Consider the following 27,924-nt stretch of genomic DNA (forward strand, 5'->3'; position numbering starts at 1 on the left):
ATAGCCTGAAAACTTTTCCGTGACATATTTATTACACCACAATTAACATCAAAACAAAAAACGAAACGTTTTAATAACGTTTTAAAAAGGTTTTTGTGGTTGCTGGGTTAATACTAGTATGCACATAATTACCGAGGCAACCAGCTTAATACTAGTATGCATAGAAATACCGAGGCAACCAGCTTAATACTAGTTTGCACAGAATTATGGAGGCAACCAGCCTAATACTAGTATGCAAGGAATCACCGAGACAACCAGCTTAAAACTAGTATGCACATACCCAACAATAAGGTACTTCTAAAAGAAATAATCATAAAGCAACTGATAAATATCGCCGCGATGATGTCCATTGCTGGAGTCTAATCATTTGTACAAGCAGATGTCAACTCGCGCTTCAAGAGTGTACATTGTCAAATGTTGAATAATTGTAACATATCGTTCGACATCGACGGCTTGAGAAAAAATATAATATTTGAACTGTACAGTACAGTCATGCAGTGATAAAATGCATCAATGTGTTGTCAATATATATCTTTATATATATATATATATATATATATATATATATATATATATATATATATATATATTAATATATATATATATTAAGATATCATTTTATTTATTTGATTTTCTTATCTCAGTACAATAAATAAGTCAAATAAATAAGAATAACAGACGTGAAAGGAATTTATCAATAACCCCATTGGACTAAGCAAGTAGAAAACCCCCTTGGGAAAGAAGAAATAGATATGGAAAAAAGAAATCAATACAAAAAATAGCCTTCTAAATAGATAGATAGATAGATAGATACCTAGATAGACAGACATAGATAGATAGATAGATAGATAGATAGATAGATAGATAGATAGATAGATAGATAGATAGATAGATAGATAGATAGATAGATAGATAGATAGATAGATAGATAGATAGATAGATAGATAGATAGATAGATAGATAGATAGATAGATAGATAGATAGATAGATAGATAGATAGATAGATAGATAGATAGATAGATAGATAGATAGATAGATAGATAGATAGATAGATAGATAGATAGATAGATAGATAGATAGATAGATAGATAGATAGATAGATAGATAGATAGATAGATAGATAGATAGATAGATAGATAGATAGATAGATAGATAGATAGATAGATAGATAGATAGATAGATAGATAGATAGATAGATAGATAGATAGATAGATAGATAGATAGATACCTAGATACCTAGATAGACAGACATAGATAGATAGATAGTTAGATAGATAGATAGATAGATAGATAGATAGATAGATAGATAGATAGATAGATAGATGGACGGACGGACGGACGGACGGACGGACGGACGGACGGACGGACGGACGGATAGATGGATAGACAGAAAGATATATAATTAGATTGATAGTTAGACGGACGGATGGACATAAGGATGAATCGATTTATTTATGATTTCCTTGCTGAATCTCTGGCATAAGAATTGAAGTTTAATTCTTATTTGAGTGGAGGAAAAAATTAATCCACAAGTCATAGATACAGAACCCCCTCTACTAAAGGTTTCCAACAAATCAAATCCTTGAATCAAAATATTACCAACAAAGCATCGCATTGTAGGTGGCATACTCCTATTTGAGTCTATATCCATCCGTCCGATTGATCTCTTTCAGGAAAAGTGCCAACAAGCAGCAGGAGAACATTTGATTGAGCTGTTATTAATCATAATCTAGTTAGTTAATGCTTGCATGTTGAAGAACATGAATGGGACTAGGCCTACATGTGGTGGAAGAAATTGGTTCAAATGGAGGCATTGGTAGACCCATTGAGGCTTCCCATGGGTAGCGTTCGAAAATTGTTTACTATACTGAGTGAAGAGGTTTGTTCACAAGTGACGTAAAATACCTGCTCGCATAATAAGGCCAACTTGTCAGCTATCCGGCGATGAGTAGCGTTTAGCTAGTGAGAACTTTCATCTAGACTTAGAGACCACATTACTTTTGATATCTAGTGTGTAAGTCAATGGGGCTTTTAATGGGCGTATGCTATACCTGTAGACTATAGTGTCACATGCAAAGTCCTACATCAAAACAATTAGCATCGGAAATCCCAAGAATTGTATGGTTAGATCGTACATAAGCGAGACACACAGATAAAATAACTAGAAATCTAGGCTTTAAACTTGAAGATATATCTAATTATTTGATAATTTTGTAAGGTAGTAACCTTTTGATTTTTCTCAGTTTTGGCCAAAATCGTGTCTTTTGGATATCATGACGGAAGGGCTTCTATGTAACTAAGTTATATTGTTCATCCACCGTCCTGAATCATATTCATATTGATATGATCGTTATGCACCAGCCATTCCTCTCGTTAACCTAACGTCGTTACCGTAGTAACAATAAAACAAATATCTTTCTCATTGTCACTGTTTTAATATAATTCTGCATATACAGTCGTTCAATCTTAAACTTTTATTAAAATATCAACACAACGATATGATTCTGTTTCATAAATCGTTAAAGGCGGATGATATTCATCTACTCCAATTGTTATTGCAGGGCTGAAATTTATATTGCAACTGAAGTACTACAAAAATCGATGATACCTTGGCTCCTCAAGCTTCCAGTAACACAAATGGTGATTTCTAGATTATTGTCATAAAAACAATCTCCGTCTCGTATATGAGTGTAAGTACGTACAATCATAGATATGATCCACATCGAAATGGGTTCACTGGGTTTCCATTTGGCCTGTTTCCTACAAGATTTATAACCGCAGGCGCGTAGCCAAGGGGGGGGGGGACCGAAGGGGGCGACCGCCCCTCCCCCCTTTAGCATTTTTTTATGATATCGCTAGTAATTTCAAAATATAAAATGCTTAGATGCCACTTATAGGGCCTGGGAAGTGCCATTTCCAGCGATTTGGGCGGCATTTTCGGCCAAAATTTTCTTTTACGCTTCGCGCCAACACATGGTGGTGCTACACTTAGAATGTTTGCCTACAAGCTTTGCACATACCTTGACAAATTCCTCGCTACGCGCCTGTCTAACCGTGTCACAGTTTGTTACTAAATATCACCAAAAAACATCACAGACTTTCACCAATAGTTGTTTTAACTTTTTTTTCGAATGAAATTTGGTTTGCCGATAAAAAAGGAAAATGGGGCTGTAGCAACCAGTAACCATATATATATATATATATATATATATATATATATATATATATATATATATATATATATATATATATATATATACATATATATACATATATATACATATATATACATATATATACATATATATACATATATATACATATATATATATATATATATATATATATATATATATATATATATATATATATATATATATATATATATATATATATATATATACAAAATATCACGAAGCGCGCCAACAATTTCGGGAATGAAAGTTGCTACGCGCCGGCACCCAAGCAAATGTCCCCCCCCCCCTAATTTTTGAAAAAAATCGCCGCCCCTGCAACATACTGTACATGAACAGCGAACACTTAATTATGACGATGCAAATTTTAATTGTGTGTAGATTGCCCATTGTGGATATCAATCTTTTTTTGTCGTTACCGGGAGGTGGGAGGAGGGCGGATGAATCTATAACATGGTGAGGGGTTGTGTGCACACGCGTGTGTGCAGGCCTGTATGCAAGCATGATTCCTACTTTGATATTGTCTACAGGCTTCAAATGAACACAATTCGGTAGCATTTCGCAAAAGTTCCCGTTTTATCGATCATTTTTTGAGTATCCAAGATTTGTCCAATCCTAAATTATCATAGAATACTTTTTTTGAAACACAAATGGTAGTCAATTTCAATTGATGAGTAAGTTGTAACAAAAATTGACACTACATATGTCGTTAATGTATGAGGAAGGGGGAGGGGAGGGAGATTGGATGGTTCAGCAATGAGTTAAAGACTTTGAAATTAAAAATAAACATCAGTATAAGATCATTTCATATACATAAAACTATGATTGGTTAACATTGACTATGGAAAGAAATCCATATGTTCAAAGATGTGATGTCATTCACTGCAATTTTAAAGTAACCTTTATCTATCGAAAAACAAGAAGATGTAATGATTTTGTAGCTTTTCTCAAAAGATCTGATGAAGTATCGTTGTGAGAATAAACAATTGAGCAGCATCGATTTTGGGTTTTTCAATATTAACAGTTGTGATCATTTAAGAATAGTCGTGTTTGCTTTAATATCAAACAAATAAGGAATTTATTATTACGGTCATTGTGATTTCAAGAATGCACTGATTTAAATCTTATGAAGTTGAGAGGATTTGTTTGCATATGTAATTTAGTTTACAGCTGATTGCTTTACTAAACTTGAGGAAAAGTACCTCATTTTGAACTAGTTTTATCGAATTTGTCAGAAAAACAGAGTAGAAAATATTCTCACAATCTCATCTCAGCGATAACGCCACAAAATAGTACATTGAAACATGACAACTAATTAATGTATGATTGTGTAAGGTGTGTTAACTTCTTCTGCAATGAATACCAACTGAGATTTCAGCACATTTTGTATATATAATTCTTTTTCAAAAACACGCATATACATACTTAATTATTGACATCAAATGTAGTGGTAGTCAATCTTTCCAAGACATTTTAATTTTAACATTTCGAAACAGGTTCTTGATGGCATTAAATGTAGCTTTTTAGTACTTAATTGACTGTCATTACAACAATGCGATGATAACAATAGCAATTGAAAATAAAACGTTCACTTTAGATTCACGATATATTCAAAAACGGATAAAATGATGTTAAGATATGATTAATTAATACAATCATTTGTCATACAACTACCTTTTGATTAATGTATATACAACACGTTATTTGTGGTCTCTTGATGTATCAGAAACAATTTTAATATATGATTAATTAATACATTCATTTGTCATAAAACTACCTCCTGATTATTCTATAGACAACAAAATATTTGTCGATTATTAATTAATCATAAACTATTTGTTGAAGATTATACATTACTTTCACTTTTATAAACATTAATTAAACATTATCTAGTAATGATATGCCGGTTTGTTATTTAACTTAAAATTTCACATTTAAACATATAACGTTCATAGAAATATGAGAAATATTACAAATAGAATATACTCTCAAGGCAAGTTAAGGAGAACTATAGAATGTTGTTCAGTTACAAATTTCATCTGCAGGAGTTTACTCGATCGTGATAATAATTCAGATTTTATTTAAAGCTGGTAGATATGAGTCCAGCAAAACTAAATTCCCTCAGTGATAGCACACATATGCTTATTGGAACAATTCTGTAAATAAAATTGGAACATAACTTTTACATTTCATTGTAAATTCAAAGTTACTGTAAAAGCACTGTTGATATGTCTCGTAGCTGAAAAGTTCTTTAATTTCACACTTATTGTACACCCGAAAACAAGCGGTAAAGACTCATCTGTGTGAGGTATTACAGTGCATTTTATCTGACAGTTTAAGAAATTTACGCCAACGTTACATCATGAAAAACAACCAATATATTTCCGTTGACTTATACTATAAGTCAACGGAAATATAAAAACACTCTATAAGTTAAAGAGTGTTTTAGCTTGAGTTTCCATATTCTTGTAATTATCTTTCTTTCTCTCTAGTAATTTCAGTCAGTTTTAAATCAATCTGTGGAATCGATGTTAAGCATAACATGAATAACTTAGGTCGGATGAAATCTGTGATTTTTAGTTGACAGCTACATTTATGCTCCATAAATTCTTCTTTATTTTATTTTCCATTTTCCGAATGTCTTACTACTCATTGTTCTCCCGATGATTAGGAAAAGGGTCACTAGGTGGATTGTAAAAACCTCAGAACTGTATCTCTGTTGGTTAGTCATAAATACTTATTTCTAGTATATAAAGATAGTGGCTGTTTTGGTAAATATATTATGCCAACTTGTTGCTAGTTCCGTTAGACCATCAACTTGTTCTTATGTTGCTGGATCGTTTTACAGAAAATGCGTAGGGTTTAAATACAAATTTGCATATAACATTCATTAAACTTCTATTTCACAGACGAAAGAGAAGTTATCAGTTATCTCTGCGGGCGTCCACTTCATTTCATTGTAATCTTTCATGACGCCGCAACTGTAACCATTGCAACAAACTCTGGTTTTACTAGGACAAGTCTTGAAAGAAGGGTCAGACCAGTTCTCATATTCTGGGAGCGATAAATCATGGTGCCATGCCCAATGATCTGAAACAAATAGGCAATGTTAATTAGAAAGTGTACCACATAGTGCAAAACACATTCTTGTAAAAGCATGTGAGCATGACTTTTGAGTATATAAAACACCATGTTAGAGTTCGATTTGCAGGGAATAATTATTTTATGTGACAAAACGTGGTCGACAATGAAAAACGGAAGTAGACTTAACAAAGAATGAAACGTATAGGAACGAAGAGGAGCATTTTTTTTAAATCTATGCAAAGGCAATCAAACAAGTTAAGGACACCATTGAATGACATAAAACACCATCAATTTAGCCTTTAAATGTCTTATGCATCCCTTATGAGTATATTGAGTTGCATCTGCGCAAATAAGGTAATCATTGAGGATAAGACTATGTGTCGTATCTGCTTGTTTATTCAAACGACCCATGATACACAGTTGAAATTGGATTAATAAAATTGATTAGTTAAATCGTTTGGTCTTCCTGTCCAGGCTCTATCTTAGGTGACCTTTCTTAAAAGGAATCATTTGCATATTTAAAATGTTGCGGATTGTGCAACCCATGAAATACTTCATTTACACCCATTCTCGACGATGTTTACCTTTGATACTAATGTTTAATAGTGATAATCACACGCTCATGTCGTTTCACTCTTTGCCGAAACATTGTCCTATCCGTTGGGATCGAGCCAATGGAAATCAGGACAAAAAAAAGCTACCGAGTGTCCCGCCTTAGTTTACGCAAAGCACTAGCTTTAATTTTACTTTTAAACTGTTAATAAAAAGTGTAAATCCAATCTCCTTTTCATTGGAATGTTTCATATAAAGAAAGTGCAACACAAATCATAATGAATGCAACTTCTGTGCAGTTAATAAGTGGCAAGTCTGTCGTAGTTCGTGATTATATACTGATTGAAGAATATACAATTAATTTCAATATATACAGAATATATTAACTTACATTACTCACCTGAACCACTAGTCAACTGTAAACCAATCCAAGTATTCCAAGTTGTAAGTCCGGAAACAAAGTCATCTTCCTCTACCGAACTTATCGAAGCGAGATGGGCGTCAACATATGTACGGCATTTATCCTCTGCCTCTCGCAGGCCTGTAAATGTTCCAATCCTGCAATAGAAGCTACGATCCAGTTGATGCCATTGACCACAATCTGTTTCATTAAACGATATAGAAATAAATTGAAACAGCAGTTTTAGCTTTTGTGAATGACATAAAAGAAAGATTATGATAAAAACATTAAATATAAGGAATGTTTACTACTAAGTTGATTTGATAGAAAATCGTGGCAAATGATAGTATGTAGACTTTACTGATAATGCTGTCTTGGTTACTGTTCAATTGATCGTTTCTGAGTCGAAAAAAAAGCTGTTTAGTAGTACGATCAAATTATTCGCCGAAATCATGGTCACTTAACTATGGTTAATATCTATGTAGTTTTACTTCAAGCGCATCTTGGAATAATGATGCCGACTTACTGTTGGTTGTAAGCAATCATTTCTCATTTGTAGATGATGTTACCGATGACAGCCCTGTACTGAAATCAATATTTATAACACAACTAAACAGACATGTATAATTTCCTGTACTATTAATGCAGTCTCAGCTACGTGGTAGGATGGTTTGATTCTAATTAAAACAATGATGAGATATAATACTATCAGTATATAATGTCACAGCATAATGATAAGTGTATGGCAATATGAGAACGCACTAGTAGTTTATTATTCTCCATGCATGAATTTCAGTTAATCACTACTTACCGTCGTCTGTTGGCGGTTCATACATTGATGATGTTGAGATGTTTCCAGTTGTTTTAGTCGTTATATGATCTGTGCTAATCCCACCATCTGCGGTAACTAATGTACCAGGTAAGCTAGTTTGCGATGCACTGACGTCCATTGTAAATGCTAAACGAAAATTAAATAGAAACATGAAGTTTTAATTTTCCAGAGACAGCGGTAACATTATAGGAGTGTCTTTCAAATTGCAATAATAAAATTAATACACCGTACAAGACAAAGGAACAGACGTTTAGACCTTCGGTAACGGATACTTTAAAGAATCTAGAGAGAACTTGAGACCAGGTATTAACTGTTGATAATGTTGACTTGATAACTGTTTCACTGATCGTTTCTGAGTAGAAATTAAAAACTGCTGAGGAGTACGGTCGACTTAATTGCCGAAATCATGGTCACTTAACTATGGTTAGTAACTATGGTACTTTTAGCTCCAAGCGCATCTTGGAAAATTCTCAGCATCTGAACTGATGCCAAGGTACTGTTGGTTTTAAGCAATCCTTTCGCATTCGTAGATGATGTTACCGATGAGAGCCTCTTACTGAAATCAATATTTATAACACAACTAAACAGACATGTATAATTAGCTATACTATTAATGCAGTCTCAGCCATGATGGTAGGCTTTGTTTGATACTAATTAAAACAATTATGGAACATAATACTATCGCTATATGATGTCACATCATACTGATTAGTTAATGGCAATATGAAAACGCACTAGTCTAGTAGTTTATTATTCTCCATGCATGAAGTCCTTTAATCACTACTTACGGTCGTCTGTTGCCGGTTCATACATTGCGGATGTTGAGATGTCTCCAGTTGTTTTAGTCGTTATATGATCTGTACTAATCCCACCATCTGCGGTAACTAATGTACCAGGTAAGCTTGTTTGCGATGTACTGACTTCCATTGTAAATGCTAAATGAAAATTAAATAGAAACATGAATTTAAAATTCTCCATAGACAGCGGTAACATTACAGGAGTGTCTTTCAAAATGCAAATAATAAAATTAATACACCGTACAAGACAAAGGAACAGACGTTTAGACCTTCGGTAACGGATTCTTTAAAGAATCGGTAAGATTACTTTATATAGCTAAAAATGTTTTTCAAAATGCAAACAGTAAAATTAATACACCCTGCAATAAAAATGAATAGACGTTTAGACCTTCGGTAACGGATTCTTAAAGCTTCTTGAGAGAAGTTGAGACCAGGTATATACCATGTTCGTTAATATGGGAAGCAATAGGTTACTCACTGGAATTCATATTGGCTGCTGCACAGTGTCCGGTTCTAATAGGTACCGTCGGTGATTCTCTGGTAGTCACGTGATTTGGGATCGTTGTAGCCCTCTTCATGTTGGTAGATGAAGCAATACGTTTAGCATAAAACCCTTGGGAAAACAACAAGGTTCGTGTTAATGGTATTCTTTATCACATGAAAATGTTTCATTGAGCGCGAAGTGAATTTACAAATATTAACTCACCCATCAATTCTCCAACTGAGACTTCTTCTAAGGATGTGAATTTTTTCACGGTTCCGTCATTGTCAGTTAAACAGCTTGTCATCTTAATTGTTACATCTTGATTGTTAAGTCGGTGGAAACTGTAACACACGGGGTTTGCGGTAATTAAACATTCTAGAAATTCATTATTATACCTAAACATAAATAAGATAACATTTCATAAAGATAAGCTACCATGGTTATACTTTTTTTTTAACCAGGAAGTAAAAAGAATAAAATAAAGATGAACTTTGACGAAAGAAAAGTTAAATATTGAAACATACCCAATAATAAGGTACTTCTAAAAGAAATAATCATAAAGCAACTGATAAATATAGCCGCGATGATGTCCATTGCTGGAGTCTAATCATTTGTACAAGCAGATACCAACTCTCACTTCAAGAGTGTACATTGTCAAATGTTGAATGATTGTTTCATATCGTTCGACATCGACGGCTTGAGAAAAAATATAATAACTGAACTGTACAGTCATGCAGTGATAAAATACATGAATGTGTTATTCATTGTATTGTATTGTATTGTGAATATATATATATATATATATATTGATATTGATATACATATATATCAATATATTAGTATATTGGTATATCAATATATATATATATATATATCAATATATTCACAATACAATACAATGAAAAGTCAAATAAATAAGAAAACTAGTACGAGTAGAAAACTCCCTGTGAAACAAGAAAGAAAAATAGTATAAAAAATTCAATGAAAAAATGAATCTCGTCCTAAACTTATAAAATATATATAGAGGGTTTCTTTCCATGGTTGCTATGACAACATTTGAACACAGATTCGCTTGTTGATTGATTTGTAGCTTTTGTCGGCTCTGCTTTTTATATGAACAACTTTTCTTCAATACAGAGATTATACTGGTCGGAACTGCCCTTATATATATTCGAGTGTACCTTGCCTTGAAGCTTCCACTATCGATATATACGGTTGTCTCTTGCGAGTAGTGACCTTTACTTTGTATATTATATCGCTGGGGAGACATTCTCCGGACAGTGGTCAGTCGCTCTTTTTTTTCTGCAATTGCAAGTTATTTCCCTGGTCTCCGGGTTAGCTTTTGTTATGATTTGTCATTGCGGGTTTTATTATTCGCCACCTACTCCTCATACAGCTATAGCCAATTATGATGCTCTTTTAAAATATCTTGTGTAAGGCATGGTCACAAGGGAAATGATTTTATACCAGTTTCAGAAACTGCGCACCCACATTGGTCTTTAACGCTTCTGCTATATTGTGGGGTGTTACCATATACTTTTTCGGGCTTTGTTCTTTTTCTTCTTTTTCTGGGTATTGTTGTTGCTCTTCAGTGTGAATTTAGTTTCCTCCTTGTATCCAGCTCTCCGGAGGGCTGTATTGTAGACCGGTGCTGCTTCTTTAAATTTATCATAGCTTGATGAGAGGGTAGAGGATCCTTTGGTGCTGGCTTGTGGCAAGCCCTTTGTGATACATGGAGGGTGGTTATAATATCGGTTGATGAAGACTTGATATGAGTATAGAGTCATAGATACAGCGCGCCCTCTACTAAAGTTTGCAGCATATCAACTACTTGAATTAACAGATTGCAATCATAGAGGCTGATGTGTGCGAGAAAGTGGACGGGGGGGGGGACTGGGTTGGAGGGGGGGGGGCTTTTATTCAAATTCAGTTAGGGCGTTAAAAATCATCGAGTGTTAGACTAGTGTCACTAATGTCACATGGCAACTCTTACATCAAAACAATTAGCAGCGAAAATCCCAAGAATTGTAGCGTCAGATCGTAAGCGAAACACACATAAAATATCTAGAATATTTAAACTTGAAGCTATATCTAGTAAATAAATAACTGAAACATACACATGCAGTTTACAGCAGTCCTTGCACTGAACAATTTTGTTTGCTTATATTTACAAAGTAATATATCTTCAATCCGAGATATTAGCCAACCCTTTATATTTTGGCTAAAGTTTATCCTTTTGTAAAGCTGTACCCTTATGGTTTTTTTTCTCAGTATAGTGGCCAAAATTGTGACTTTTGGATATGTTTCCAAAATCATGACGGAAGGGCTTTTATGTAATTAACTTACATGGTTCATCCACCGTCCTGAATCACTCATATTCATATTGATATGATCGTTATGCACCAGCCATTCCTCTCGCTACGTACCCTCATATTGTTACCGTAGTATCAATAAAACAGATATCTTTCTCTGTTATAATATACTGCTGAACATTCAGGCGCTTAATGTAAATCTTACAATATGTTTCGGTTTCATGAATAGTAAAACACGGATGATATTAATCTACTCTCATTGTTATTGAAGGGCTGAAAATTATATTGCAACTAAACTACTACAAAAATCGATGATACCTTGCCCCGTCAAGCTTCCAGTTATACAAAATACTGTGCAGGAACAGCGAACAATAAGTTATGACGACGCAAATTCTAATTGTGTGGAGATTGCACATTGTGAATATCAATCTTTCTTTTCGTTACCGGGAGGAGGGAGGAGGGCGGATGAATCGCGTGTGTGCAGGCTGTATGAAAGCATGATTCCTACTTTGATATTGTCTATAGGCTTTAAATGAACACAATTCGGTAGCATTTCGCAAAGGTTCCCGTTTTATCGATCATTTTTTGATTATCAAAGATTTGTCCAATTTTAAATTATCATAGAATACTTATTTTGAAACACAAATGGTAGTCAGTTTCAATTGATGAGTAAGTTGTAACAAAACTTGACACTACACATGTCGTTAAAGTTTGAGAATGGGGGAGGGGAGGGAGGTTGGATGGTTCAGCAATGACTTAAAGACTTTGAAATAAAAAATAAACATTAGTATAAGATCATTTCATATACATAAAACTATGATTGGTTAACATTGACTATGGAAAGAAATCCCTATGTTCAAAGATGTGATGTCATTCGCTGCAATTTTAAAGTAACCTCTATCTATCGAAAAACAATAGAATGTAATGATTTTGTAGCTTTTCTCAAAAGATCTGATGAAGTATCGTTGTGAGAAAAAAAATTGAGCAGCATCGATTTTGGGTTTTTCAATATTAACAGTTGTGATCAGTTCTCAAACTTAGAATAGTCGTTTTTGCTTTAATATCTAGCAAACAAGGAATTTATTATTATGGTCATTGTGATTTCAAGAATGCACTGATTTAAATCTTATGAGTTTGAGAGGATTTGTTTGCATATATAATTTAGTTTACAGCTGATTGCTTTACTAAAATTGAGGAAAAGTACCTCATTTTGAACTAGGTTTATCGAATTTGTCAGAAAAACAGAGTAGAAAATATTCTCACAATCTCATCTCAGCGATAACGCCACAAAATAGTACATTAACACTTGACAACTAATTTATGTATGATTGTTTAAGGTGTGTTAACTTCTTCTGCAATGAATACTAACTGAGATTTAAGCACATTTTGTATACTTAATTCTTTCTCAAAAACAAGCACATACATACTTAATTATTGATATCAAATGTAGTGGTAGTCAATCTTTCCAAGACTTTTTAATGTTAACATTTCGAAACGGGTTCTTGATGGCATTAAATGTAGCTCTTTAATACTTTAATTGACTGTCATTACAACAATGCGATGATAACAATAGCAGTGAAAATTTGAAAATAAAACGTTCACGTTAGTTTCACGATATATTCAGGAACGGATTAAACGATTTTAATATATGATTAATTAATACACTCATTTGTCATACAACCACCTTCTGATTAATCTATAGACAACACGTTATTTGCGGTCTATTGGTGAATCAGAAACGATTTTAATATATGATTAATTAATGCAATCATTTGTCAAACAACTAATTTCTGATTAATCTAGAGACAACACAGTATTTGCCGTCTATTGTAATATATGATTATATAATACAATCATTTGTCATAAAACTACCTTATGATTAGTTTATAGACAACACGTTATTTGTGGTCTATTGATGAATCAGAAGCGATTTTAATATATGATTAATTAATACAATCATTTGTCATAACACTACCTTATGATTAGTGTATAGACAACACGTTATTTGTGGTCTATTGATGAATCAGAAACGATTTTAATATATGATTAATTAATACAATCATTTGTCATAACACTACCTTATGATTAGTGTATAGACAACACGTTATTTGTGGTCTATTGATGAATCAGAAACGATTTTAATATATGATTAATTAATACAATCATTTGTCATAAAACTACCTTCTGATTATTCTATAGACAACAAAATATTTGTCGTTTATTAATTAATCATAAACTATTTCTTGAAGACTATATATACATTACTTTCACTTTAATAAAACATTAATTAAACATTATCTAGTAACGATATGCCGGTTTGTTATTGAACTTGAGATTTCACATTTAAACATATAACGTTCATAGAAATATGAGAAATATTACAAATAGAATTTATTTCAAGGCAAGTTAAGGAGAAATATAGAATTTCTTCAGTTATTAATTTAAACTGCAGTAGTCTACTCGATCGTGATAATAATTCAGATTTTATTTAAAGCTGGTAGATATGAGTCCAGCAAAACTAAATTCCCTCAGTGATAGCACACAGATGCTTGTTGGAACAATTCTGTAAATAAAATTGGAACATAACTTTTACATTTCATTGTAAATTCAAAGTTACTGTAAAAGCACTGTTGATATGTCTCGTAGCTAAACAATTCTTAAATTTCACACTTATTGTACACCCGAAAACAAGCGGTAAAGACCCATCTGTGTGAGGTAATACCGTGCATTTTATCTGACAGTTTAAGAACCTTACACCATCGTTACATCATGGAAAACAACTTATATATTTCCGTTGACTTATAGAGTTTTTAAATTTGAGTTTCCATAGTTTTTTAATTATCTTTCTTTCCCTCTAGTAGTTTTTTGTTGATCAGTTTTAACTCAATCTGTGGAATCGATGTCAAGCATAACATGAATAACTAAGGTCAGATGAAATATGTGATTTTTAGTTGACAGCTACCTTTATGCTCCATAAATTTCTTCTCCTTTTTATTTTCCATTTTCCGAATGTCTTACTACTCATTGTTCTCCCGATGATTACGATAAGGGTCACTAGGTGTTTTGAAAAAAACTCAGAACTGTATCTCTGTTGGTTAGTCATAAATACTTATTTATAGTTTATAAAGATAGTGGCTGCTTTGGTAATATATAATAATATATTATGCCAACGTGTTGCTAGTGCCGTTATACCATCAACCTGTTCTTTATGTTGTTGGGTCGTTTTACAGAAAATGCGTAGGGTTTGAATACGAGTTTGCATATAACATTCACTAAACTTCTATTTCACAGACGAAGGGCCAGTTATCAGTTATCGCTGCGGGAGTCCACTTCATTTCATTTCTGGAATCTATAATGACGCCGCACCTGTTACCATGGCAACAACCATTGTCTATTCCAGGACAAGTCTCGAAAGAAGGGTCAGACCAGTTCTCATATACTGGGAGCGATAAATCATGGTGCCATGCCCAATGATCTGAAACAAATAGGCAATGTTAATTAGAAAGTGTACCACATAGTGAAAAACACATTCTTGTAAAAGCATGTGAGCATGACTTTTGAGTATATAAAACACCAGGTTAGAGTTCGATTTGCAGGGAATCATTATTTTATGTGACAAAACGTGGTCGAGAATGAAAAACGGAAGTAGACTTAACAAAGAATGAAACGTATAAGAACGAAGAGGAGCATTTTTTATCAATTCAAAGACAATCAAACAAGTTAAGGACACCATTGAATGACATAAAACACCATCAATTTAGCCTTTAAATGTCTTATGCATCCCTTATGAGTATATTGAGTTGCATCTGCGCAAATAAGGTAATCATTGAGGATAAGACTAAGTGTCGTATCTGTTTGTTTATTCAAACGACCCATGATACACAGTTGAAATTGGATTAATAAAATTGATTAGTTAAATCGTTTGCTCTTCCTGTACAGGCTCTATCTTAGGTGACCTTTCTTAAAAGGAATCATTTGCATATTTAAAATGTTGCGGATTGTGCAACCCATGATACTTCATTTACACCCATTCTCGACGATGTTTACCTTTGATACTAATGTTTAATAGTGATAATCACACGCTCATGTCGTTTCACTCTTTGCCGAAACATTGTCCTATCCGTTGGGATCGAGCCAATGGAAATTAGGACAAAAAAAGCTACCGAGTGTTGCGCCTTAGTTTACGCAAAGCACTAGCTTTAATTTACTTTTAAACTGTTAATAAAAAGTGTAAATCCAATCTCCTTTTCATTGGAATGTTTCATATAAAGAAAGTGCAACACAAATCATAATGAATGCATTCTTCTGTGCAGTTAATAAGTGGCAAGTCTGTCGTAGTTCGTGATTATATACTGATTGAAGAATATACAATCAATTTCAATATATACAGAATATATTAACTTACATTACTCACCTGAACCACTAGTCAACTGTAAACCAATCCAAGTATCCAAACCCGTTGTAAGTTGGGAAACAAAGTCATCTTCCTCTACCGAACTTATCGAAGCGAGATGGGCGTCATCATATGTACGGCATATATCCTCTGCCTCTTGCTGGCCTGTAATTGTTAGAATCCTGCAATAGAAGCTACGATCCAGTTGATGCCATTGACCACAACCTGTTTCATTAAACGATATAGAAATAAATTGAAACAGCAGCTTTAGCTTTTGTGAATGACATAAAAGAAAGATTATGATAAAAACATTAAATATAAGGAATGTTTACTACTAAGTTGATTTGATAGAAAATCGTGGCAAATGATAGTATGTAGACTTTACTGATAATGTTGTCTTGGTTACTGTTTAATTGATCGTTTCTGAGTCGAAAAAAGCTGGTTAGTATTACGATCAAATTATTCGCCGAAATCATGTTAACTTAACTATGGTTAATAACTATGTAGTTTTACTTTACTAGCGCATCTTTGAATAATGATGCCGACTTACTGTTGGTTGTAAGCAATCATTTCTCATTTGTAAATGATGTTACCGATGAGAGCCCTGTACTGAAATCAATATTTATAACACAACTAAACAGACATGTATAATTAGCTATACTGTTAATGCAGTCACAGCTACGTGGTAGGATGGTTTGATTCTAATTAAAACAATTATGGGACTTAATACTATCGATATGATGTCACATCATACTGATTAGTTCATGGCAATATGAGGACGCACTAGTAGTTTATTATTCTCCATGCATGAAGTCAGTTAATCACTACTTACCGGCGTCTGTTGGCGGTTCATACACAGTTGTTTTAGTCGTTATATGATCTGTACTAATCCCACCATCTGCGGTAACTAATGTACCAGGTAAGCTTGTTTGCGATGTACTGACTTTCATTGTAAATGCTAAATGAAAATTAAATAGAAACATGAATTTAAAATTCTCCATAGACAGCGGTAACATTACAGGAGTGTCTTTCAAAATGCAAATAATAAAATTAATACACCGTACAAGACAAAGGAACAGACGTTTAGACCTTCGGTAACGGATTCTTTAAAGAATCGGTAAGATTACTTTATATAGCTAAAAATGTTTTTCAAAATGCAAACAGTAAAATTAATACACCCTGCAATAAAAATGAATAGACGTTTAGACCTTCGGTAACGGATTCTTAAAGCTTCTTGAGAGAAGTTGAGACCAGGTATATACCATGTTCGTTAATATGGGAAGCAATAGGTTACTCACTGGAATTCATATTGGCTGCTGCACAGTGTCCGGTTCTAATAGGTACCGTCGGTGATTCTCTGGTAGTCACGTGATTTGGGATCGTTGTAGCCCTCTTCATGTTGGTAGATAAAGCAATACGTTTAGCATAAAACCCTTGGGAAAACAACAAGGTTCGTGTTAATGGTATTCTTTATCACATGAAAATGTTTCATTGAGCGCGAAGTGAATTTACAAATATTAACTCACCCATCAATTCTCCAACTGAGACTTCCTCTAAGGATGTGAATTTTTTCACGGTTCCGTCATTGTCAGTTAAACAGCTTGTCATCTTAATTGTTACATCTTGATTGTTAAGTCGGTGGAAACTGTAACACGCGGGGTTTGCTGTAATTAAACATTCTAGAAATTCATTATTATACCTAAACATAAATAAGATAACATTTCATAAAGATAAGCTACCATGGTTATACTTTTTTTTTAACCAGGAAGTAAAAAGAATAAAATAAAGATGAACTTTGACGAAAGAAAAGTTAAATATTAAAACATACCCAACAATGAGGTACTTCTTAAAGAAATAATCATAAAGCAACTGATAAATATCGCCGCGATGATGTCCATTGCTAGAGTATAATCATTTGTACAAGCAGATACCAACTCTCGCTTCAAGAGTGTACATTGTCAAATGTTGAATGATTGTTTCATATCGTTCGACATCGACGGCTTGAGAAAAAATATAATAACTGAACTGTACAGTCATGCAGTGATAAAATACATGAATGTGTTATTCATTGTATTGTATTGTATTGTATTGTATTGTGAATATATATATATATATATATATATATATATATATATATATTGATATACATATATATCAATATATTAGTATATTGGTATATCAATATATATATATATATATATATCAATATATTCACAATACAATACAATGAAAAGTCAAATAAATAAGAAAACTAGTACGAGTAGAAAACTCCCTGTGAAACAAGAAAGAAAAATAGTATAAAAAATTCAATGAAAAAATGAATCTCGTCCTAAACTTATAAAATATATATAGAGGGTTTCTTTCCATGGTTGCTATGACAACATTTGAACACAGATTCGCTTGTTGATTGATTTGTAGCTTTTGTCGGCTCTGCTTTTTATATGAACAACTTTTCTTCAATACAGAGATTATACTGGTCGGAACTGCCCTTATATATATTCGAGTGTACCTTGCCTTGAAGCTTCCACTATCGATATATACGGTTGTCTCTTGCGAGTAGTGACCTTTACTTTGTATATTATATCGCTGGGGAGACATTCTCCGGACAGTGGTCAGTCGCTCTTTTTTTTCTGCAATTGCAAGTTATTTCCCTGGTCTCCGGGTTAGCTTTTGTTATGATTTGTCATTGCGGGTTTTATTATTCGCCACCTACTCCTCATACAGCTATAGCCAATAATGATGCTCTTTTAAAATATCTTGTGTAAGGCATGGTCAAAAGGGAAATGATTTTATACCAGTTTCACAAACTGCGCACCCACATTGGTCTTTAACGCTTCTGCTATATTGTGGGGTGTTACCATATACTTTATCAGGCTTTGTTCTTTTTCTTCTTTTTCTGGGTATTGTTGTTGCTCTTCGGTGTGAATTTAGTTTCCTCCTTGTATCCAGCTCTCCGGAGGGCTGTATTGTAGACCGGTGCTGCTTCTTTAAAAGTATCATAGCTTGATGAGAGGGTAGAGGATCCTTTGGTGCTGGCTTGTGGCAAGCCCTTTGTGATACATGGAGGGTGGTTATAATATCGGTTGATGAAGACTTGATATGAGTATAGAGTCATAGATACAGCGCGCCCTCTACTAAAGTTTGCAGCATATCAACTACTTGAATTAACAGATTGCAATCATAGAGGCTGATGTGTGCGAGAAAGTGGACGGGGGGGGACTGGGTTGGAGGGGGGGGGCTTTTATTCAAATTCAGTTAGGGCGTTAAAAATCATCGAGTGTTAGACTAGTGTCACTAATGTCACATGGCAACTCTTACATCAAAACAATTAGCAGCGAAAATCCCAAGAATTGTAGCGTCAGATCGTAAGCGAAACACACATAAAATATCTAGAATATTTAAACTTGAAGCTATATCTAGTAAATAAATAACTGAAACATACACATGCAGTTTACAGCAGTCCTTGCACTGAACAATTTTGTTTGCTTATATTTACAAAGTAATATATCTTCAATCCGAGATATTAGCCAACCCTTTATATTTTGGCTAAAGTTTATCCTTTTGTAAAGCTGTACCCTTATGTTTTTTTTTCTCAGTATAGTGGCCAAAATTGTGACTTTTGGATATGTTTCCAAAATCATGACGGAAGGGCTTTTATGTAATTAACTTACATGGTTCATCCACCGTCCTGAATCACTCATATTCATATTGATATGATCGTTATGCACCAGCCATTCCTCTCGCTACGTACCCTCATATTGTTACCGTAGTATCAATAAAACAGATATCTTTCTCTGTTATAATATACTGCTGAACATTCAGGCGCTTAATGTAAATCTTACAATATGTTTCGGTTTCATGAATAGTAAAACACGGATGATATTAATCTACTCTCATTGTTATTGAAGGGCTGAAAATTATATTGCAACTAAACTACTACAAAAATCGATGATACCTTGCCCCGTCAAGCTTCCAGTTATACAAAATATTGTGCAGGAACAGCGAACAATATGTTATGACGACGCAAATTCTAATTGTGTGGAGATTGCACATTGTGAATATCAATCTTTCTTTTCGTTACCGGGAGGAGGGAGGAGGGCGGATGAATCGCGTGTGTGCAGGCTGTATGAAAGCATGATTCCTACTTTGATATTGTCTATAGGCTTTAAATGAACACAATTCGGTAGCATTTCGCAAAGGTTCCCGTTTTATCGATCATTTTTTGATTATCAAAAATTTGTCCAATTTGAAATTATCATAGAATACTTATTTTGAAACACAAATGGTAGTCAGTTTCAATTGATGAGTAAGTTGTAACAAAACTTGACACTACACATGTCGTTAAAGTTTGAGAATGGGGGAGGGGAGGGAGGTTGGATGGTTCAGCAATGACTTAAAGACTTTGAAATAAAAAATAAACATTAGTATAAGATCATTTCATATACATAAAACTATGATTGGTTAACATTGACTATGGAAAGAAATCCCTATGTTCAAAGATGTGATGTCATTCGCTGCAATTTTAAAGTAACCTCTATCTATCGAAAAACAATAGAATGTAATGATTTTGTAGCTTTTCTCAAAAGATCTGATGAAGTATCGTTGTGAGAAAAAAAATTGAGCAGCATCGATTTTGGGTTTTTCAATATTAACAGTTGTGATCAGTTCTCAAACTTAGAATAGTCGTTTTTGCTTTAATATCTAGCAAACAAGGAATTTATTATTATGGTCATTGTGATTTCAAGAATGCACTGATTTAAATCTTATGAGTTTGAGAGGATTTGTTTGCATATATAATTTAGTTTACAGCTGATTGCTTTACTAAAATTGAGGAAAAGTACCTCATTTTGAACTAGGTTTATCGAATTTGTCAGAAAAACAGAGTAGAAAATATTCTCACAATCTCATCTCAGCGATAACGCCACAAAATAGTACATTAAAACTTGACAACTAATTTATGTATGATTGTTTAAGGTGTGTTAACTTCTTCTGCAATGAATACTAACTGAGATTTAAGCACATTTTGTATACTTAATTCTTTCTCAAAAACAAGCACATACATACTTAATTATTGATATCAAATGTAGTGGTAGTCAATCTTTTCAAGACTTTTTAATGTTAACATTTCGAAACGGGTTTTTGATGGCATTAAATGTAGCTCTTTAATACTTTAATTGACTGTCATTACAACAATGCGATGATAACAATAGCAGTGAAAATTTGAAAATAAAACGTTCACGTTAGTTTCACGATATATTCAGGAACGGATTAAACGATTTTAATATATGATTAATTAATACACTCATTTGTCATACAACCACCTTCTGATTAATCTATAGACAACACGTTATTTGCGGTCTATTGGTGAATCAGAAACGATTTTAATATATGATTAATTAATGCAATCATTTGTCAAACAACTAATTTCTGATTAATCTAGAGACAACACAGTATTTGCCGTCTATTGTAATATATGATTATATAATACAATCATTTGTCATAAAACTACCTTATGATTAGTTTATAGACAACACGTTATTTGTGGTCTATTGATGAATCAGAAGCGATTTTAATATATGATTAATTAATACAATCATTTGTCATAACACTACCTTATGATTAGTGTATAGACAACACGTTATTTGTGGTCTATTGATGAATCAGAAACGATTTTAATATATGATTAATTAATACAATCATTTGTCATAACACTACCTTATGATTAGTGTATAGACAACACGTTATTTGTGGTCTATTGATGAATCAGAAACGATTTTAATATATGATTAATTAATACAATCATTTGTCATAAAACTACCTTCTGATTATTCTATAGACAACAAAATATTTGTCGTTTATTAATTAATCATAAACTATTTCTTGAAGACTATATATACATTACTTTCACTTTAATAAAACATTAATTAAACATTATCTAGTAATGATATGCCGGTTTGTTATTTAACATAAAATTTCACATTTAAACATATAACGTTCATAGAAATATGAGAAATATTACAAATAGAATATACTCTCAAGGCAAGTTAAGGAGAACTATAGAATGTTGTTCAGTTACAAATTTTACCTGCAGGAGTTTACTCGATCGTGATAATAATTCAGATTTTATTTAAAGCTGGTAGATATGAGTCCAGCAAAACTAAATTCCCTCAGTGATAGCACACATATGCTTATTGGAACAATTCTGTAAATAAAATTGGAACATACCTTTTACATTTCATTGTAAATTCAAAGTTACTGTAAAAGCACTGTTGATATGTCTCGTAGCTGAAATGTTCTTTAATTTCACACTTATTGTCCACCCGAAAACAAGCGGTAAAGACTCATCTGTGTGAGGTATTACAGTGCATTTTATCTGACAGTTTAAGAAATTTACGCCAACGTTACATCATGAAAAACAACCAATATATTTCCGTTGACTTATACTATAAGTCAACGGAAATATAAAAACACTCTATAAGTTAAAGAGTGTTTTAGCTTGAGTTTCCATATTCTTGTAATTATCTTTCTTTCTCTCTAGTAATTTCAGTCAGTTTTAAATCAATCTGTGGAATCGATGTCAAGCATAACATGAATAACTTAGGTCGGATGATATCTGTGATTTTTAGTTGACAACTACATTTATGCTCCATTAATTTCTTCTTCTTTTTATTTTCCATTTTCCGAATGTCTTACTACTCATTGTTCTCCTGTTGATTACGGAAATGGTCACTAGGTGGTTTGAAGAAGAAAAAAAACTCCGAACTTTACCTCTGTTGGTTAGTCATAAATACTTAATTTTATCTACATAGTATACAACGTTAGTTGCTGTTTTGGTAAATATATTATGCCAACTTGTTGCTAGTGCCGTTATACCATCAACTTGTTCTTTATGTTGCTGCATCGTTTTACAGAAAATGCGTAGGGTTTGAATACAAGTTTACATATAACATTCACTAAACTTCTATTTCACAGACGAAAAACAAGTTATCAGTATCCGATGAGGGAGTCCACTTTCTGTCATTTCTGGAATCTATCATGACGCCGCAACCGTAATCATGGCAACAAGCATTGATTGTGTCAGGACAAGTCTTGTAATAAGGGTCAGACCAGTTCTCATATTCTGGGAGCGATAAATCATGGTGCCATGCCCAATGATCTGAAACAAATAGGCAATGTTAATTAGAAAGTGTACCACATAGTGAAAAACACATTCTTGTAAAAGCATGTGAGCATGACTTTTGAGTATATAAAACACCAGGTTAGAGTTCAATTTGCAGGGAATCATTATTTTATGTGACAAAACGTGGTCGACAGTGAAAAACGGAAGTAGCATTAACAAAGAATGAAACGTATAGGAACGCAGAGGAGCATTGTTTTATCAATTCAAAGGCAATCAAACAAGTTAAGGACACCATTGAATGACATAAAACACCATCAGTCGTTGACACATTGAGCCTTTAAAAGTCGTATGCTTCCCTTATGAGTATATTGAGTTGCATCTGCGCAAATAAGGTAATCATTGGGGCTAAGACTATGTGTAGTGTCTGTTTGTTTATTCAAACGACCCATGATACACAGTTGAAATTGGATTAATAAAATTGATTAGTTATATCGTTTGCTCTTCCTGTCCAGGCTCTTTCTTAGGTGACCTTTCTTAAAAGGAATCATTTGCATCTTTAAAATGTTGCGGATTGTGCAACCCATGAAATACTTCATTAACACCCATTCTCGACGGTGTTTACCTTTGGTACTATTGTTTAGTAGTGATAATCACACGCTCATGTCGTTTCACTCTTTGCCGAAACATTGACCTATCCGTTGGGATCGAGCCAATGGAAATTCGGACAAAAAAGCCACCGAGTGTCCCGCCTTAGTTTACGCAAAACACTTACTTTAATGTACTTTTAACACTGTAAATGAAAAACATAAATCCAATCTTCTTTTCATTGGAATGTTTCATATCAAGAAAGTGCAACACAAATCATAATGAATGCATTCTTCTGTGCAGTTAATAAGTGGCAAGTCTGTCGTACTTCGTGATTATATACTGATTGAAAAATATACAATCAATTTCAATATATACAGAGTAGGTTAATTTATATTACTTACCATCATAAATAGTCACCTGTAAACAATCCAAGTATCCGAACCCATTGTAAGTTGGGAAACAAAGTCATCTTCCTCTACCGAACTTATCGAAGCGAGATGGGCGTCATCATATGTACGGCATATATCCTCTGCCTCTTGCAGGTTTTGAAATTCTGGAATCATGCAATAGAAGCTACGATCCAGTTGATGCCATTGACCACAACCTGTTTCATTAAACGATATAGAAATAAATTGAAACAGCAGTTTTTGCTTTTATGAATGACATAAAAGGAGATTATGATAAAAACAATAAATATAAGGAATGTTTACTACTTAGTTGATTTGATGGAAAATCGTGGCAAATGATGGTGTTCACACTTTACTGATAATGTTGACTTGATAACTGTTTAATTGATCGTTTCTGAGTCGAAAATAAAAGCTGTTGATTAGTATATACTCAGCAGTTAATGGCAATATGAGAAAGCACTCATTGTTTATTATTCTCCATGCATGAAGTCAGTTAATCACTACTTACTGGCGTCTGTTGGCGGTTCATACATTGATGCTGTTGAGATGTCTCCAGTTGTTTTAGTCGTTATATTATCTATACTAATCCCACCATCTGCGGTAACTAACGTACCAGGTAAGCTAGTTTGCGATGTACTGACTTCCATTGTAAATGCTAAACGAAAATTAAATAGAAACATGAAGTTTTAATTTTCCAGAGACAGCGGTAGCATTACAGGAGCGTCTTTCAAATTGCAAATAATCAAATTAATATACCCTACAAGAAAAAGAAACAGACGTTTAGATCTTCGGTAACGGATTCTTTCAAGCATCTTGAGAGAACTTGAGACCATATATTAACTGTTGATAATGTTGACTTGATTACTGTTTAATTGATCGTTTCTGAGTCGAAATTAAAAGCTGCTGAGTAGTACGATCGATTTATTCGCCGAAATCGTAGTTACCTAACTAATTATGTACTATTATGTAGTAATTATGTACTTTTAGCTTCAAGTGCATCTTGGAAAATTCTCAGGATCTGAACTGATGCCGACTTACTGTTGATTGTAAGCAATCCTTTCGCATTCGTAGATGATGTTACCGATGAGAGCCTCGTACTGAAATCAATATTTATAACACAACTAAACAGACATGTATAATTAGCTATACTATTAATGCAGTCTCAGCCATGATGGTAGGCTTTGTTTGATACTAATTAAAACAATAATGAGACATAATACTATCGGTATATGATGTCACATCATACTGATTAGTTCATGGCAATATGAGAACGCACTAGTAGTTTATTATTCTCCATGCATGAAGTCAGTTAAACACTACTTACCGGTGTCTGTTGGCGGTTCATACATTGATGATGTTGAGATGTCTCCAGTTGTTTTAGTCGTCATTTGATATGTACTAATCCCACCATCTGCGGTAACTAACGTACCAGGTAAGCTAGTTTCCATTGTAAATGCTAATGAAAATTAAATAGAAACATGAATTTCTAATTTTCCAAAGACAGCGGGAACATTACAGAAGTGTCTTTCAAAATGCAAAATAATAAAATTAATACACCCTACAAGAAAAATGAACAGACGTTTAGACCTTCGGTAACGGATTCTTAAAGCTTCTTGAGAGAAGTTGAGACCAGGTTTAAACCATGTTCGTTAATATGGGAAGATCCAGGTTACTCACTGGAATCCATTTTGTCTGCTGCACAGTGTCCGGTTGTAATAGGTACCGTCGGTAATTCTGTGGTATTCACGTGATTTTTGATCGTTGTAGCTTTCTTCATGTTGGTAGATGAAGCAATACGTTTAGCATAAAACCCTTGGGAAAACAACAAGGTTCGTGTTAATGGTATTCTTTATCACATGAAAATGTTTCATTGAGCGCGAAGTGAATTGACAAATATTAACTCACCCATCAATTCTCCAACTGAGACTTCCTCTAAGGATGTGAATGTTTTCACGGTTCCGTCATTGTCAGTTAAACAGCTTGTCATCTTAATTGTTACATCTTGATTGTTAAGTCGGTGGAAACTGTAACACACGGGGTTTGCTGTAATTAAACATTCTAGAAATTCATGATTATACCTTAACATAAAAAAAGATAATATCTCATAAAGATAAGCTACCATGGTTATATTTTTTGTTATAACAAGGAAGTAAAAAGAATTTAAAAAGGATGAACTTTGACGAAAGAAAAGTAAAATATTAAAACATACCCAATAATAAGGTACATCTTAAAGAAATAATCATAAAGCAACTGATAAATATCGCCGCGATGATGTCCATTGCTGGAGTCTAATCACTTGTGCAAGCAGATTCGCTACACTTGTTGATTGAGTTGTAGCTTTTGTCGGCTCTGCTTCTTTATATGAACAACTTTTCTTCAATACAGAGATTACACTGGTCGGAACTGTTCATGTGTGTATTAGAGTGCTTAAGAATTTCACAAGAAATGGAGTAATCGATTTTTTTCTTTTTCTAATTCCCAGATATGTTTTGAGAGCTCAGTTCTTTTTGGAAACATTCGTTGCGGACACATTTTGTGTGATTGTTGTACCTTGCCTTGAAGCTTCCACTAGCTAGACCGATATAAACGGTTGTCTCTTGCGAGTAGTGACCTTTACTTTGTAGATTATATCGCTGGCGAGACATTCTCCGGACAGGGATCAGTTGATCTTTTTTTCTGCAATTGCAAGTTATTTCCCTGGTCTCCGGGTTAGCTTTCGTTATGATTTGTCATTGCGGGCTTTTATTATTTGCCATATACTCATCAAACAGCTATATCCAATTATGATGCTCTTATAAAATATCTTGTGTAAGGCAAGGTCACAAGGAAAATGTTTTTTTTATATACCAGTTTCAGAAACTGCGCACCCACATTGGTCTTTAACGCTTCTGCTATATTGTTGGGTGTTACCATATTCTTTATCGGGCTTTGTTCTTTTTGTTCTTTTTCTGGGTATTGTTGTTGCTCCTCGGTGTGTATTTAGTTTCCTCCTTGTATCCAGCTCTCCGGAGGGCTGTATTGTAGACCGGTGCTGCTTCTTTAAATTTATCATAGCTCGAGGAGAGGGTATAGAATCCTTTGCCTCTGGCTTGTGGCAAGCCCTTTTGTGATAGATGGAGGGTGGTAACAATATCGGTTGATGTAGACTTGATGTGAGTAGAGTCATAGATACAGCAAGCCCTCTACTAAAGTTTGCAGCAAATCAACTCCTTGAATTAAAAGATTGCCATCATAGAGGCTGATGTGTGCGAGAAAGTGGATGGGGGGGGGGGACTGGGTTGGAGGGGGGGGCTCGTATTGAAGTTCAGGTAGGGCGTTAAAAATCATCGAGTTGTAGACTAGTGTCACTAATGTCACATGGCAACTCTTACATCAAAACAATTAGCAGCGAAAATCCCAAGAATTGTAACGTCAGATCGTAAGCGAAACAGAGATAAAATAACTAGAATACTGAGCTTTAAACTTGAAGCCATATCTAGTAAATAAATAAATTAAACATACACATGCAGTTAACAGCAGTCCTTGCATTGAACAATTTTGTTTGCTTATATTTACAAAGTAATATTTCTTCAATCCGAGATATTAGCCAACCCTTTATTTTTTGGCTAAAGTTTATCATTTTGTAAAGCTGTACCCTGATGTTTTTTTCTCAATATTGGCCCAAATCGTGTCTTTTGAATATGTTTCCAAAATCATGACGGGAGGGCTTCTATGTAACCAAGTTATACGGTTCATCTTTCGTCCTGAATCACTTAATTATA

The 27,924-nt window shown here is 33.7% G+C and overlaps 3 protein-coding genes across 6 annotated transcripts; all 3 read right to left on the reverse strand.

The window, feature by feature from the left end:
* Window positions 1-3,526: 3,526 nt before the first annotated feature.
* On the reverse strand, window positions 3,527-9,685 carry LOC139977646 (uncharacterized). Its single transcript, XM_071987108.1, has 6 exons — window positions 9,566-9,685; window positions 9,338-9,472; window positions 8,851-8,997; window positions 8,042-8,188; window positions 7,231-7,431; window positions 3,527-6,284 (listed from the first exon to the last, which is right to left on the reverse strand). Exons 1-6 carry the CDS (start codon window positions 9,645-9,647, stop codon window positions 6,085-6,087), a joined length of 912 nt encoding a protein of 303 aa, XP_071843209.1. The 5' UTR covers window positions 9,648-9,685; the 3' UTR covers window positions 3,527-6,084.
* Window positions 9,686-14,880: 5,195 nt separating this feature from the next.
* On the reverse strand, window positions 14,881-17,656 carry LOC139977983 (uncharacterized). The gene is made up of 5 exons (XM_071987875.1): window positions 17,575-17,656; window positions 17,347-17,481; window positions 16,881-17,006; window positions 16,070-16,273; window positions 14,881-15,130 (listed from the first exon to the last, which is right to left on the reverse strand). Exons 1-5 carry the CDS (start codon window positions 17,654-17,656, stop codon window positions 14,928-14,930), a joined length of 750 nt encoding a protein of 249 aa, XP_071843976.1. The 3' UTR covers window positions 14,881-14,927.
* A 5,159-nt stretch (window positions 17,657-22,815) lies between these two features.
* Window positions 22,816-27,347, reverse strand: LOC139977647 (uncharacterized). Of its 4 annotated transcripts, XM_071987110.1 has the most exons (7): window positions 26,373-27,347; window positions 26,069-26,206; window positions 25,841-25,975; window positions 25,488-25,619; window positions 24,672-24,818; window positions 24,158-24,360; window positions 23,067-23,204 (listed from the first exon to the last, which is right to left on the reverse strand). In XM_071987110.1, the coding sequence occupies exons 1-6, from the start codon at window positions 26,440-26,442 to the stop codon at window positions 24,170-24,172; spliced, it is 813 nt and encodes a 270-aa protein (XP_071843211.1). In that variant the 5' UTR covers window positions 26,443-27,347; the 3' UTR covers window positions 23,067-23,204; window positions 24,158-24,169. The 4 variants fall into 4 exon arrangements, with proteins under 4 accessions (XP_071843210.1, XP_071843213.1, XP_071843211.1 ...); XM_071987109.1 differs by lacking the exon at window positions 26,373-27,347 and having other exon boundaries at window positions 22,816-23,204; window positions 26,069-26,352; XM_071987112.1 differs by lacking the exons at window positions 25,841-25,975; window positions 26,373-27,347 and having other exon boundaries at window positions 22,816-23,204; window positions 26,069-26,352.
* Window positions 27,348-27,924: the final 577 nt, after the last annotated feature.

Source organism: Apostichopus japonicus, chromosome 12, assembly GCF_037975245.1.
Source record: "Apostichopus japonicus isolate 1M-3 chromosome 12, ASM3797524v1, whole genome shotgun sequence".
NCBI lineage: Eukaryota > Metazoa > Echinodermata > Holothuroidea > Aspidochirotida > Stichopodidae > Apostichopus > Apostichopus japonicus.

What these genes read in the sequence shown, in the direction of transcription:
- LOC139977646 (XM_071987108.1), bottom strand. Translation starts at nt 9,647, where the DNA reads ATGACAAGCTGTTTAACTGACAATGACGGAACCGTGAAAAAATTCACA. An exon ending in TGAACCGGCAACAGACGACC is followed by an intron (nt 8,189 to 8,850) that starts GTAAGTAGTGAT and finishes ATTTTCGTTTAG; the next exon opens with CATTTACAATGGACGTCAGT. An exon ending in TGAACCGCCAACAGACGACG is followed by an intron (nt 7,432 to 8,041) that starts GTAAGTAGTGAT and finishes TTAATGAAACAG; the next exon opens with ATTGTGGTCAATGGCATCAA.
- LOC139977983 (XM_071987875.1), bottom strand. Translation starts at nt 17,656, where the DNA reads ATGACAAGCTGTTTAACTGACAATGACGGAACCGTGAAAAAATTCACA. An exon ending in TGAACCGCCAACAGACGCCG is followed by an intron (nt 16,274 to 16,880) that starts GTAAGTAGTGAT and finishes TTAATGAAACAG; the next exon opens with GTTGTGGTCAATGGCATCAA. An exon ending in ACAGTTGACTAGTGGTTCAG is followed by an intron (nt 15,131 to 16,069) that starts GTGAGTAATGTA and finishes TATTTGTTTCAG; the next exon opens with ATCATTGGGCATGGCACCAT.
- LOC139977647 (XM_071987109.1), bottom strand. Translation starts at nt 26,285, where the DNA reads ATGGTAGCTTATCTTTATGAGATATTATCTTTTTTTATGTTAAGGTAT. An exon ending in CTCAGTTGGAGAATTGATGG is followed by an intron (nt 25,976 to 26,068) that starts GTGAGTTAATAT and finishes TGTTTTCCCAAG; the next exon opens with GGTTTTATGCTAAACGTATT. An exon ending in TGAACCGCCAACAGACACCG is followed by an intron (nt 24,819 to 25,487) that starts GTAAGTAGTGTT and finishes ATTTTCGTTTAG; the next exon opens with CATTTACAATGGAAGTCAGT.